General features: G+C 47.1%; 1 protein-coding gene across 1 annotated transcript in view; it reads right to left on the bottom strand.

Moving 5' to 3' along the window:
* Window positions 1-15,485, bottom strand: part of Pdk1 (Phosphoinositide-dependent kinase 1) — a 484,825-nt gene that overhangs the window by 315,585 nt on the left and 153,755 nt on the right. The window contains exon 3 of the mRNA XM_076767331.1: window positions 13,644-13,682. Coding sequence (XP_076623446.1) covers window positions 13,644-13,682 — 39 coding nt within the window. The remainder of the gene's footprint in view (window positions 1-13,643; window positions 13,683-15,485) is intronic.

The following is a 15,485-nucleotide window of genomic DNA, read 5'->3' as shown; positions in this document are numbered from 1 at the left end:
AGAGTTTCAATCAGCGAACGTGGAATCCCCAGATATTTTTCACCGTGATTAATACTTCTTTTTAATGTATGCTCGCATTAAATCGGGTATTTGAAATATTTGAAATTCGAGCGGCGGTCGAAAGTCCCGAAAAATAGGAAGTTTTAAATTATCGGACTGACGTTTCACGTCGTGCTTCAAAGCGTATGGCTGGCGCGTTAATGAACTTTGGCTAGTTTGACCTCCCCGCGTTTCTGTAACCGATTCTCGGCTTAACTTTTTGATGCATCGTGTTGGCAACGTTCCAATATTTCCTAATGTACCAGAAAAATAATGCTTGTTCCGTCGTGTGCTCGAATGTATTCAAACTAATCTGCAAAAATGTCAGCGTAAATGGATAGATCGTGATTGCTTTTTTTATGAGATAATATTCGACGCGCTGTTTAGTTAAAAACAAAAATCACTCTGTCAACCGTTTCTCTGAACAGACGCTAGCTGGCATTTGGATCCAAGACAGGAACAATGCACAGTAGGGGTTCGATTGTACCGAAAGTAAGACTCTCCTAAACTCGGAGGCGCCTAATGCGATAGAAACCGCGTTTCCGTTTCGTCGAATTACTAAACGTCTCGGGGAGATCGTGTGCTCGATGTCCCCGTGGTGTTACGAAACAATCGCGACCATTACGAAGAGTTCAAATCGGTTTACTGGCGTCCAACTATTTCTATTTCATCCGTCGCGGGGACCAGAAAAGCGACGCGTATCGAAACGAGAGGGAAACGTCGGTGACGTGGAAACTAGACACCTACGGGCCCCTCTTTCCATTTCAGATACGCGGGAACTTTATTTACCGGTGATCGTCGCGCGTAGGTCGGAGAAAATGCCATGCTCGCCGATTACGATGTCCACAAAATGTCAACGCGACGTTCGATCGAGTCGGAGATCGCGTCTTGCTAATAACTCTGTTCACCGATCGAGATTATCGATCAAAGTGCACCTTAATTTAATCTCAAGATCAACGATTTACCCAAGTCTGACGGCCACGATTATATTGCAAGAATTTAGATAGCACCGTGCTTGACAGAATAACGCGAAGCAAGGTCCCGGGAGTTTCTCCTATCGTTGGTAGAGTTCTTGTTCCATCGAAGACGCGCAGTTAAGGTTCGCGTTAGGAAACGAAAGGCTGGGTTTATGCTACGTTCGACAGACGACGCCATTTTTAAGATCGTCGCCAGCAGGTTTCCGGATTTTTATATTCCTTAAAGACACCGGTACGACTGGAAAATACCAGGCAACATTGTCTGGGGAGCAGTCCAGCCAGTTCTCAACGACGATCGACGCATCGTAAACCCACATGCAACGACAAAGGGGACTTCAATTTATGGGCCAGTTTCTTCGAAAACTAAGGATCGTTCGTGCTACGTCTGCAGATCGAACCCGCCGGGCTCGTAGGCGTCGTACGAATTGGGAATAATCTTCAAGTTCGTCACTGGTAAATTTTTATCGCTTACGTGCTACGTTTCACAGTCTCGAAAGGAGAATCGAAGCCAAAAGACAAATTCGTTTCGTAGAACCAGAATTCAACGACCTGCCGAACGAGTCTCGATCTCTTTAACCGTAGAAACAAGTTGTGTCGCTTGATTGTACTCGGTTGTAAGCGGTGTCGTTCGAATTGATACGCCACCCGCGGTATATTAGTTATCCGTCTCGTTCGATAGGTCGAAACGAAGGATTTGATTTACGAAACGCCTAATGTTCGTCGTCGCGTTATCGTCGGGACGCTTAAAAGGGGCGCGATAAGGTTCACTTTCTCCAAGGCGGTTTGTTTGGCCGTGTTTGTCGGTCGGTCGCCTCGGATTCCCGGCGTTCATTTCGCCCGGGGGACGTTGCCACGAAAAACAAACGACGTCGCGTGTTCCGGGAGAGATAGGTGACTCGAGGAGCCGGGTGTCTCCGTTTCCTCGTCATCCGCCCTGTCCCGGTCTCCGTCTTTTTCCCGCGCCACGCTGGATTTATGCCGACGCCTCGCCCTGACGGTCCTCCGCTAATAAATATGCCCGGTGCTTTTATTGCGAGGAGGAAACGACCCACTGAGAGAGACAGAGAGAGTGAGGGGGGAGGCGGGGGAGGGAACAGCGACAAGTGTGTACGCATTAACGGTGCGTGACTCTGGCGACACGCGATAAATGCAAATTCGGGGGAGCCATCCGTGAAAATGGTACCGCGTGGCGGCGAACGATACAGAGTCGCAGGAGTCCGTTGGGGAAACGATTGATCTTTCCTGCGTATTAAAATACGACAGCCCGCGTATTGTGCCCTAATTCTTGTCCCGGCTACGGCCTCGTTAAATAACACGGATGTTTCGTGGCGCACGCAACTGCGCGGCAACCCGTCCCGTGCCTGGCCGCCCGAAAGTGGAACGATGGAGTGCTTGTCAGACGCTTTTGCCCGTGCTCTTCCGATCGGAGAATTGATTCGTTCCTCCTTTTCTTCGGGCAAAGGGGTTGCTCGAGCACGCCGTCGCACTTATCGGGCGTAAACCGATCGTTCCGATCCACCGAGGCCGGCACGAGAACACACCGCCCCGTGCAAACGGATAATTTATTTTAACGTCGCCACATATCAGCGGCCCTTCAACCCCCCGAACAATCGGTGCACGGTTTATATACGGACGTATCGAGCAACCAGACTCGCGGAACCCTAAAGTATTTTATTTTCTAACGATATTAAAATTAAATCTCCTAACGTCGTTACGAGGCTACTGGTAGTCCTATTTCCTCGACTACAATACTGCGCCGTTTTATTAATTCCATTTACGGTGTAAAGGGACATTTGGGTTTTCCGAGTCTACCGGAAGAGAGTGGTCGGCGCTCCTAATCGAATCGTCGAACACCGCGGTCTTCGTCGGCCTAGCCAGACCGCAATTTCAGTGCCCGAGAATTAAAACTCCGCGATCGAAAGAACGCAGAATAGAGAAATATTTGTCATAAAATTACTCGAGCCTGGAATAATTTAGTTACAAAGGACGATTGTCTGGCAAGAAAAGAAGACGGGGCACGCGTTTACAACTCGTGGGTCCAAAATGGAAGGAGGTCGTAAGTAGCCTAGGAATTCTGACACATTAAGCGTACGTCCGAGAGAATCGTCGAAGCTTCGCGCGCGATTTATGTACGGTCGTGAATCAGGCGCGAGCCAGTCACCGACGATCGAAATTAATTCCATCTCCGGGGGGGTGTGATGGCGCCAGGAAACAGATAGAGAGACCAGAAGCAGATAGCGTCGGTGCCAGGACGTGCTAGGCAGAACGACGACGCTCTTCCGTCTGCCTTTTCGCCAGATCTCGCTCTCTCGCTGTTGACCTCGCCTCTGTTACTCGCTTCCCTCCTCCCTTTCCCTCCCCCCTGCCCCTTGGATCTGCACTCCTCTAGCGATGCGTCGAGTCAAACCGAGTCGCGACACGGGCTAATGAATTGAGTGCTTGAGTGGCGTTCTAACGATGAAATCACGAGAAACATAACAACATCCTCCGTGGCTCGTAAGTGACAATGATTTGCCTCGTGACTCGTTTCTTGGACCGTTGCATCGCCTCTCTCAGCCTCGCGTCTTGCTCCGTGTGGTCCACGTGACCAGCTCCATCGAACAAATTGTCTCTCGAGAATGCCAGAATTTTCTGCCGCGACAAACCGTACCGGACGAGCGCTGCCCGAGAATATCGCGACTCGTGAAATTTAGTTTTTTTTCTAAATAGTTCTCTAGAAAGTTGAAACCGCGCGAGAAAGTTTCATCAATTTCTTGGATGAATAAAGGAACGAGGACGAAACGAATATGTTTGCGACAAGAAACCGAAGAGGGTAAAGTTTCGAGTCCTCTTTCCGTCGTTTCTATATTCCGAGGATAGAGGCAACTTTTCGCCAGTCAAAGTGCAGCGAGTCGGTTTTGGCGGGCTTTGGGGCGCGACTCGTTCAAAGAAATGCAAATCGAATCGAAATTAGCAAGGCAAAGTCCGACCGGCGGGGACCGACCTTTCTGATCTTCAATATTCCGGTCATAATATCGGTTTCCACTCGTCGATGGCTTACCTGATCGCGCTCCCTCGCAAAATTCGCGTCTCGAAACAGAAAAATATGGTGTTTTTCGTACTTTCAGGATTTCTTTACAAAATTTAACCAGATTCGAGAAAGACGGGAAGAGATATTCGAACGGTTAAAAAAAAAATACTCGAGTCCGATCGGTGGCCATCCATTGCAGAAGTGGAAATTCTTTAAAAGTCTCTCGCGACTCTCTCCCAAGAGAGACTCTCGTTCTCCCTGGTGCTTGTTAAAATTGATCAGAAGTTCTCAAGACCCTTCGAGCGCCTCGCCGGTCCGTTGGAAATCAATTTTAATTATTCTAATGCCCCCTGTCCGGGCAGTCCGAACGTTGTCATTATTGGCAACGATGGAAAGGTAATTAAACGGCTGCCGCTTAGCGTGGCGAACGAAAAGTGACTCGCAGCGACGTCCACCGTTAACTTTTCCAGCCGGAGCGTGGCATTATGCAATTAATGGCGGCCCATTATACGAAAATTCATCAACAAATTGCCCATGATCGGGGGTTATCGTTGAGCAACGGCCGCTGCTCAGCTACTAAGAGCAAATTGCGGTTACTCTCGCTAATTGAAACCCCGCTCCTACGCCGATGCACCCGCTATAAATAGGCCCCGTTTCGCCGGGAGTTTCGCGCGCAATGCGTCCAGGCACGCGTGTCCTCATGGCTCCCGTGCGCCTGCGCAAATGCACTAGACAAAACTCCGATAATTCTTTGACAGTTCGACGCAAACCTGATTTTTTTTTTTATTCGTTTCGAGGGCTTTGTACGATTACGAGAAATTAAGTAACGAATCAAAAAGCTTGCCCAGTCGTAATGATCGTTCTGAAAGGGACGAGACAATTTCTTATCGTCTAAAAATTATACGAGTGACGTCACTGGTAGCGGATTCGCTAGGCTCGATCGAATCTTCTATATTCGCTGCTAATGGACTCGGTCATAGGTCGCTGATCAAAGCATCGGTAACTCTGTTTCCGTCGCGCGAACGCTCGATTTTACGTGTCCATTTTTCGTCCACGTTGGAAGCGACATTTTCGGATAAAATGACCGTGCTTTGGGTTAAGGACGCGCCGAATTTACGCCAGGGACGAGACTTCCTGCTATTTTCGGACGGGTCGTTCTCGCGTTACCGATCGTTACGCGTATCCAAGAACTTTAATACGGCTAACAAACATTTTAATTGGTTTTTTCATAGTTTGTACGAGTTTACGGACACTTTGCCCGCGACCGAAGCGACAGGGCATGAATTTCGGAAAATAAAAATTCATAACCAAGTCGCGGGGAGTAGTTTCGTTCGCCCAAACCGTTTTATTTCTAATAAACCCTCGATTCCCTGTTACCTCGCGGAACGAGGCGCGTTTCGAGCTTTATTTCCCACTTATGCCTCGGAATAATAATTTTACACGGTAATTTCTATTATCCCGTAAAGTAGGCTCGTAAAATAAAATCCCTAATAGAGCTCGCTCGAGGGGCCATTACTGTAACAAAAAGCTCTAAACACGAGCATTCGAAAGGATGGTCAAAGAGGGTTAAATTTATCTCTTCGTGTGCCTAGAATTTCAGCAAGACATCGTTCTATCGCTCTGAGTTGTGAAAAAAAATAGTTCACCGAAAAGCAATTACTAACGAGTTGAACTTGAAGAAAATGTTAGGAAAAGGAATCAATTTTTTCCCTGGATTTTTTGCCTGAAGTGTCCGCGTTTGACGCATGGCGTGGTTCGACCGTAAATGTTTATTCGATTCTATATAATTTTTTGGGGCGCGATTCGATCGAATCACCGTCGGCGGGCCAATGAAATTTTCGACGCCCCGGTCGCTCCGTGGCGCGGCCATTATCAATTTCGGGGCGGGACGGTACGGCGTTCAATTTCTGGCGAAAAACGGCGTCCGATGCTCGTAAAAATTAAAAAAATCCAATCTCGACGGCGACACAGTAAAAAACCATTATGGAGGACACCGCGCCGGAGGAATTAGACGAAGCCAATCGGATCGCCGATGGACGAGAGGATGAATAATTTAGAAAGACTAGCGACGAACGTACACGTGCCTCGCGCGAGTATGAACTGTCAGATCGATTGTCCTTGCCTCTCAAGGCTGCTGTCGGGGGTGGGTTCGGATACAATTTATAGCGTACGTTTCTGATATATTAATAGAACCGACAGCGCAATGTGTTCGCGACAGTGTCGCGTCATCGGTGAACAGGATCAATTTGAGACAAAAATGAAAAAAACGGTTCGATCTTTCTACGAGTCACGGCTATTCTTCTACAACGATACAATTAACAACTATCTTTCATCGACTAACGAGAACATTCTAAACGATTTGACTGTGGATACTGCCGTTGATGTCCTACATGCGCATCTTGATTGCTTAATTGACTCCTTTGTTCCGCCTATTTCTACGCGTGTCTTCTCTTATCCGGTTTGGTCTTCTCACGAATTAATTTCCCTGATTAAATCTACGAAAGCACACATCGTCGGCATAAACGCACTAATTCATGCTTAGATCGCCCAGTCTTTACCGAGATAAAAGCCAAACGTAAATTACGCGTTGCTAAGACGCTGGACCATGTTCGAAATTTCCTATTCCGTGGAAAGCTAAAGTTACCTGGTGAATTTATTAATTCTTTGTTTACGACAGAGGAACCCAACGTTTCAACTACGTAGATCTTACGTATACGTGTTTTAATATCGAGTACGATACAATTTTCCTCGCCAACTTTCTATTTTTCTATGATAATAATAATAAATATCGTGGTCAACGAGAATTAAGGCAACTGGGTTTCCGTATCAATCACATTTCAATATCAACGAACAGTGGTCAGTTTCACGATATACGAAATCCGACGCCTCTAAAGTTCCATTTTTAAGGGTTTCACAGGGGTGCACAGTGAATTCGTCGAATGAATTATTATACGTCGGCGTAATTATTATACGATTCATGGTCAGTTCGTAGGAATCAGGGGACCCCCGGAGCTAAAAAGCGTCGCTCGCAGAGGACCAGTAAATGTTTCCTCGATACTGTACCACATTAATTTTCTCTACAGTACGATCGTTCCACTTCAACTCCCTCGCGATTCGTGCACAGAGGAATTCATAAAGGTTGTACCGTGTATCCGGTGTGCTCGAATTTCCGGAATGTAGGACGACGGGTGCCGATTTACGGTATTACCCTCTCGTCCGTCGGGAAACTCGTTCTCTATAGACGAGAATCGTGAATGCAGATGCTGTACAGGACGCTCTAAACATGCTGCTACTGTAGGGTTCTTAGAATTCAAACGGAGGAAACATTGAGAGGAACAAGTACGGTAAACCATCGCCAAACTTGGATCGTGTATCGACGGAGATCCATGTGCTATCAATGTTATTCTTTTATTCAGCACATAGAACGTTTACGTATTCGAGGATTCGCTCTACGCGTGGAAACAAGTAGATAGAAATAGACTTTCCACGTCCAGGCAACTAATAGACTAGCCTGTTGCGAATGTTCTCTCGTCTCGGTAAAAAATGAGAACTTTCACCACAGTCGTGCATTAACACCTTACAAACGGGGAAGATCGTATCTTTTCTCGATTATGCAAAATTTAAATCAATAATTCCAGATTTCATACACCTCTTTCCCTTTTACCGATAAGGTGTTAAGGTCGAAGAAGGGGCAAGGAGTTTGTACTGTGCCATGAGTTTTCGTACAGTAAAGAAGTATGTACAATTTCTTGCATTCTATGTGAACATTCAGTTTATTCCACACTGTGCAACCCTTGATATTTTATTTTGTTCGTATCCGAGTCGATTTTCAGTTCCAGCTTCAAAGTACATTCTGGATTTCGTTTATCTTCTGTTCCATTTGAATTTCACGGTGTGTTTCATTTCGCAGTAAAAGAATATATCTTCTCGTTGGATTTTCTAGATCTTAAACCTCGTTTACCATTTTTTAAATAACAAATTGCTAATTCACGAGAACGACTGGTCAAATATTTTCACCAATTTCGATCGAGAATCGTCGAAAAGACGTATTGTCCGGGCGAAGAACCGAATCGACGAAACGAAATTATTGACAGAAAACGTGTTTACGCTTCAATTCGAGATAGCATCAATAGGAATTCGAAATCTCCATCGCACGGTCGGACCATTCAATATTGTACTTCCAGGCGGTATTTGATCGTCACACAGGCCCAGTTTAAACGTTTGGTCTCTGGTCTAGTAGAACGTTTAAATTATTCTAAGGTATTTGTCGTCGCGGCCAGAGAAAGCTCAACGCCCTCTCTCGTTGCTGCTCCCAGCCCGGAATCTCGCCGACTTTAATTACCATATTTTACGGCAACTTTCCGTGTATTACCATGTTTAATGACTAACGACGTTATATCGCGAAACGGAAGAGTATCGTTTACAGTTCACCTGCGCATTCTAAACAACCTTACGACAACAAAGTCTGTGATTCTCGACAAACAACGCGATTACGCGAATAAAAACCTGGGAATATTTCTCGGTACGCGTATGCAATGATGGATTTACCATCGAAAGGGCAGAGGGAGCTTAACAAAATATCTAGAAATTAGAGATAGAAATAGAAATATTAAAGTTTCACAGCTAGATCCTGATATGCGTGTAAACGAAAACAATTTTAATTCTGATGGTTTACCACTATAAAATTGTAACGTGAAAACATTTTTCTGTTTCTTGTTAGTCCTTCTAGCGGAAGAGTGTCGTCCTTAACCCGAAGTTCCCGACCATTTTTCGCGAGCGTAAGATTCGCGTGCATATTAACGATAAATCATTGTTCCGTAGTCGAGATTCGGCAATTATTCATATGACGCGCACGACCGTGTTTCGCACGATGCTAATAAGGGCCATTAGACCGACGTATCGCGCGGTTCGTCGGTACCTTTCCGCGCGAGCAATAATTGCGCCAGTAGCCCGCGAAATTAGATTACGCCACGGCACCGGTGCCAGCAGGAAATCACAGCGCATTTAATGGCGGCGATGAAATAAAGAAAAGCACTCGCTGCAGGGGACCATTTTCATGCATTACTCCGCCTCTGTACGATGCATTATTATACATTATAGTGCATTATCGCGGCGTTACGGTGCGGTTATGTTAACCGATTCCCCGTCGTAAGTCTTTCCGTGAATCGGAAGTATGCGTCGTAACCTCGTCGCAAAGAATCCGTGTATTTTGTAAATTATAAACAACGACTGAAACAGACACGTTCGAAATTAAATTACGCTAATAAGATTGGGTATACTGACACTGAAATAATTTTCAAATAATAAAAAAGATCGCTCAAAATAATTATCGTTAACTTTCAAATATTATGGGATTCTGTTTTCTTTTATTTTGTCGCGAATATCGAATACTGGGTTTGGTTGAATCGATCAGGCTGCCCTTTGCGACACGATGCGACCTCGTATTATTACGAAACGCTAGTTACACCTGCTCCCCCGAGGACTTTCCAGATGAAATAGTGCTCATGAGCGAAATAAAAGAAGTAATTGAATCTTCCCCGGGACAAAACGAAGAAATCTCCTCCGGTCGACAACCGACCACAGCATTTTTTCAATTACGTCTTCACTTACCGTAATTAGGAGCTCCCAATTTCGAAAATCTTACAAAATATTAATTCAGAAAAAAAATCTTCGAATATTTACTAGTAATTTTCGAGTCGATATATCTTTAAAAATATCGAGATGGTAAAAGGAAACGGCCCGCGCAGCTTCTTCTATGAAAAGGACGCTTGATAACCCCAGATCTCAAAAGTTTCGCGCACCCCGGACACCGTGACTGTCGTATCCGATAGATAGCGTGTTTGCAACGTTCCACGGAGAAAGTTGGAATAACTTTTTATTGCCGGGGAATCGGTAAATTGTCTAAATAAAGTCATTGTTCGAAATGAACCGCCAAGAAACTGCGCGTGACGTCTGCACGAGGTTAGGAAAGACGAGAAAGTCTGGTGCCGCGGGACTTACCCATGCATGTATACAGGAAAAGGGGGGAAAGATCAAGCATACAAAAAGGGAAGTCGGTGCCTTCCCCTCCGGAAACGGCGTCTGAAGGTTGATGTTAGCCTCAGACTTACGGGCCTAACCTCGAGGAAGCGTTTCGTAGCGGGCGAACTGCCCGTTTCCAGTTCCACTCACCCTCTCCCCCCCCCCCCCCAGCGCGTCCTTCATCGCGGTACATCTTCGACAATGTTGAAAATCATGTTATAGCTTCTGAAGTCATTAACGAGCTTCCCTCGCCACGCCCTGGCATAATTAACCGATTCGTCCTTTCACGGTAGTAACCTCGACGTCGGTGCTAATTGGCCGCATAAAAATTCTGGATTCTCAACGGCCGACTTTTTACGACTGGAACGATTCTGCTTCGACTATAGGATGTATCGTTTGAAATTGCTATACCGTCGGTGTACGGAGCCACGGGGACGCGTGTGAGACGGAAATTACGAAAGCCACGGAGAGTATCTTCAAATGTTGCGATCACGAATATCCTATTTTTCCGGGATCGTCGGAACCGAGACGGGGATTAAAGTTCAACCTCGTTCGTGACAGTTTCGTCACGAGCTTCCGAAAGCTTCCGGGATATCCAACCGGGGTGAAGGGGGGCGAACAGGTTCACGAAATTATCGAAACACAGGGAAGCTCGCGAAAGCGTAGATCGACGGGGCAGAAGCGAAAAATTCGACCTCGCGTGTCCGTGGTCTCCACGAGAACCCAATTACTCGATTCTTTCCAGCGTGCCCGGTTCCATAGGCCCGACGAGGCTTCCGCGATCGCGGCAGCCGGCGGTAATTCGAAGAATCGAGTGCCCGGCGCGCTAATTACAGCCAATTAGCGGGCCCGATGACGAAGAACCATCCCGAGCCGTGAGCCACGCGGCCACTCTAAGGGACCATCCTTCGATTAGTCGCTAATTACCTAGGTCGATAACTTCGATCCACGCACGAGGCTCGCTCGACTAATTGACATCGATCTCCCCCGCCGTTCCCGATGGCTCGTCGACAAAGGACGCGCGTTCATTGTACTGTTAATCGTAATATGCCTATACGCGCTTGCATTATCGTTACTAATGTAAAATGGACGTGGTCTGTTGCGTGCATTTTTTAGTTTAACGAATTTAAAATTCAGCGGGTCGCCGATTTGAAAGAGTCGGTGCGCAGGAAGGTGGCAGAAGAAGGTGTGAGCAAGAGCAAGTGATGGTAAAACATATAAATACGATGGCATTCCCTGATTAAGCGTGATAAAGATGGTGCATCGTCTTCTGGTACCCTCAGTAATCTAGGTCGCTCGAAGCAGGGTGTGATGCGAACGGGAGAAAGAGAAATGTTGTCTAGGGGTCCCAGAAGGCAATTGGATGAAGGCATCAAAACCAAAATTGAGTCGCGAAACGGCCGCGAACAGACCGTCCCGGTAACGAGTGACACGGACTCAGCGGCGTGACGATTAATTAATAATTTACAAGTAATTGCAACGATTGCCGGGCATTAATGGAAACGCGGATCCGCGTTTGCGAAAGGTAATATCGTGACAACGGTGCGGTCAGCATGTCACGTCACGGGATTTCGGATTCGAGGCCGTCACGGTCCGCGAGAGAGGATCGTTATATTAATTTAGGGCTAGCGCTCATTAAAACTTAACGATAGCGCTCGTTATCCTCGCCCGATAACGACGTACGCGCCGATTATTATTAGTCGATTATGTCGTGCAGCGTTTTGTTTCGCCTTCGTTACTGTGGCCCAGTGCGGACCGGTTATTACGGGCTTCGACGTTGTTCTTCCCGCGTGCACTAGTCCCTCGCTTAAAGACGAAACAGCTCCCCCGGCAGGACGCCTCGAACCACGGGAGCGCCATTTAACAACTTTTAATTTTGAAACTCGACGCATGCAACGACGACTTTGAGGAAATCAGCTTTGAAAATTCGTAGATAAAAGAAGTAGTCAAAAATCAGCCGGAACGACAACAAACTAGCTATTCTTTCGTTGGGAAGTAGAGACAGGAAGAACTTCCACGGGACTTCCACGAGTACGACTCGCTTCAGAGATTATCACGTCCTCTCGCCCTTTCCTTCTTTCTCGGTCTGCCTCTCGCCCTTCCGTTCCCTTACCATCCCTTCGCGCACGGCTCATCTTGCATTCTACGAGGATTAAGGCTGACGGCATTCCCGGGTTTAATAAGTGTCGCCCGAATGACGTGAATTAGTCCAATATGTCTGAAGCTCCCGGTAGCAACAATTCAGGCCTGCTGCATCGCGTAATTAAAATTACTCCGCGCGTCATACTTTACGTCAGGGCCGCTGGTTGCACGGAAAAGGCGAGGTCGCCGGGGTTGTCGCGTCGTCCCTGCAGTAATTGAAGGCCTCAGGGGGAGGCCACGGGGGAGGAAGAACGTCGTCGAGCCCGGTTTCCGGGCGGAGGATGCACTCCCCCGAATATCGGCCGAGATACAAAGCGTCTGAGGACGATAACCCGTTTCGATGCTTGTTTTCACGCTCCCATCGCATCCGATCTACCGAGTACCGCGTTAACGCCGTCTGGAATTAAACTTCTCCAAACTGCCTGCGAAATCGGGAACCCACGACGGTCGAACTCGCGTTGGCTATCCGTAACCCCTAATACGATTCCAATCTCGGTACTCGAGTCTTGAATCGCGAGAAAGAATTTCGTTTAATTATAAGGTCGATTCAAATTTGGAGGGAATCTTTAGCAAACTGAAAAGTTTTTGTATGCAATTTGTGACTCGATGGTCCGAATTGTACGCGGTAATTGTTTCTATCTGATTCGTAACCGCGGGCAAAAATTAGCCAGGACAAATCGCAGTTATCAAATTACAGTTATCGCGATTCCGCGCGAGTCACTGTACCAATTTACATAACACGATGAACAGGCAACGTTCAACCCCTCTTTCATCCAGAAAGCTCCGTTATCGCGACGTACCTGACCACGTTCGCGCTTAACGCCACCCTCCCCCGCGACTGCTTGCCTTGGTAAACCCCCGCCCCCGCGGGGAACCCGTTGCTCGCAAGGGGTTGGCCCAGTTTCGACGTCGACGCGCTTGTAATTGCATTCGCTGCTCGGCCCCGAACGTGCACGGGCTCCGCGTCGAGATCGAGCACAGTCGGATATTTAATATAAATCGGTCGGACGACGATATTGCGGAAGAGGAAAGGACGCGGAGCGAATGAGGAAGGGGGTGGGGGCGACGTTGCATTCCCGCGGTGCGGATGCACCGCATTTCGACGCATCAACGGGGAAAAGTGGGTCGTTGCGGAAGATACTTTTACACGGATGGATTTTAGGGACTTCCCCCCCGCGGAGGACGAAATCCATACTCGATCGATGGAGAGGGGCCCTCGGATCTCTCTATAACCACCCTTGTGCCCTTCTATTTACAGGACTCGGGAAATGTTTCAAAATTTTGTTTGAGTAGTAAGACCGAATCATCCAAATAATTACTTATAAACGTGTATTAGAGATTCGTGTTTCGCAGAATTGCTGAAACATCGCAGGAACGTTAAATTTAAACAGTCTTAAGATCTTCTCGAACGAAGAACCGTAATCTAAATATAATTGAGAGCGATTGCTTCCTACCTTAACCGGTGAATCCTCCGGTGGCTCGCACTCCTCCAACTGAAACAGAGAAAAACGAAGACTCGTACTAATTACCGTTTTTCTGCTCCTATTTAACGATGCAACGTAGGATAATGTTGTCCAAATTTAACCATTTTATATTTAACAACAAATAAATAAAATTACGAAACTCTATTGAGAATGAGGACAGGTATGCAATCAGTCTCCTAGAATTTCTTTACTCCATCTGAAATCTAGTAACTCGAAATACAACAATTTTTTCTCGTTTTTTTTCGCAAGAAATCGCTTCCTGTTCGCTCGTACGTGTTATTCAGCCCATTAAAACGCTAAATGCGACGACCTCGTTTAAAAATTCCTGTTCCCTTTCGAAAATCATAACTTAAGGAAGGGAAACGTTTCGCCGGAGGAATCCAGGTGTCCGTGACGAGCGTAACGAGCAACGGGTCCGATAGCAGACAATCCCGGGCGAAGTTTGCGCGAAGGATGCTCGAGAGGGTGCACTCGAAGCCGGTGGACGGATCTACGGGCCGCTTTTCAAATTAATGGAACCACCGACGTCCGCGACGTCAAAGGGGCCGCGGTTCGACACGAAACGCCCAGCGACGTTAATTCCGATTGCTATCTCCGGCTAACGCTTTTATTACAATTTAGATGTAAATGCTCGGCCGCGCAGAATTCGTTATTAATCGTTGGTTCCGAGTTGTTCTCGCGACGGGGAGATCGTTCCGGACGTTGGTTCGCCAAGTAACCGGGAGATCTCCGACCGTTGAATAGTTGACGCAAAATTTTCGAGTCGACGGGGCAACCGTAACGATATCGTTAATTAAACTATGCACGCTCGTCCTCCACGGGACACCGCAAACTCGTAATTGTACCAGGCGGCCATCTTGCGTATTTTGGAGAGTTGATCGCAGTTTTCTCAGCGGATAGAATAATGCCTGAGTATTCGACGCTTTTGAAACGGCACCGTTTAGGAACGCGGCGGTTTCAGGAGCACCGTGCGCGAAATCTTTGGCAGAAATCAGCGACTCGAGCCAAGGAGAGGATAACAACGAAGAAATAGTAATGCAATGATGTTTTGGGGGCCGAGTTTCTGGCGGCGACGCAGTTTCTCGGCGCGTGGCCGGATGCTAATGAACTCACCGGTTGAGTCACGTTTCGAGAACACAAAAGAACGAAGGAGAGGACACGGACCCGGTAGAATCCTGGCACCGGGGGTACTCGAAGCGCCGAGTTTGCAAATTAGCGGCATTTCGGTGTAACTGCCTTTTCCGAGCCGAGCACGTGCAACGTTTTTCCTATCCCGCCGCCGCCACACGTTTCTCCTCGATTTCGCTTTTCCACCGAGTCGGCGTATTCCGCGCTTCCGCTGCACGCGTTTACGTTGCCAACTGTTTCGCGATGTTGCGAAATCGCCTAGTTGCGACGGTTCATTGCCCCCCCGAAATTATACAGAAGTCAATCTTTTTGTCAAACGAGATCGACGAGGGATCCGATTGATATTTTTCATCGTGGGTGGCGGAGTCTTTACGGGGAGCATTCGAGCGTATCAGAGGGGCAATTGTAACCCCTTGAAACGTTATTCGAGGCGACCCAAAAATACTATTTAATTCGGCTCGAACAAAACGAATATTTATGCGCCTAACTGTCGGTTGAGAAGATCGATGGACAGTGATTAAGTAACAATATAGGGTAAAACGTTAGTGAATCTGTAAGATATGAAATAAATTACTAGTTTGGATCGATGGAAAGCAGATGGAAACGGGGAAATTTTCTTGAAAGTCCAAGAGAAGGGGGGTTCTTTTACTCGTTTCGTATGGCGCGCAAAATAACGGAGAAAGG

This window comes from Colletes latitarsis, chromosome 6 (genome assembly GCF_051014445.1).
Source record: "Colletes latitarsis isolate SP2378_abdomen chromosome 6, iyColLati1, whole genome shotgun sequence".
Taxonomy (NCBI): Eukaryota; Metazoa; Arthropoda; class Insecta; order Hymenoptera; family Colletidae; genus Colletes; species Colletes latitarsis.
This window is presented reverse-complemented; position numbering and strand designations above follow the sequence as displayed.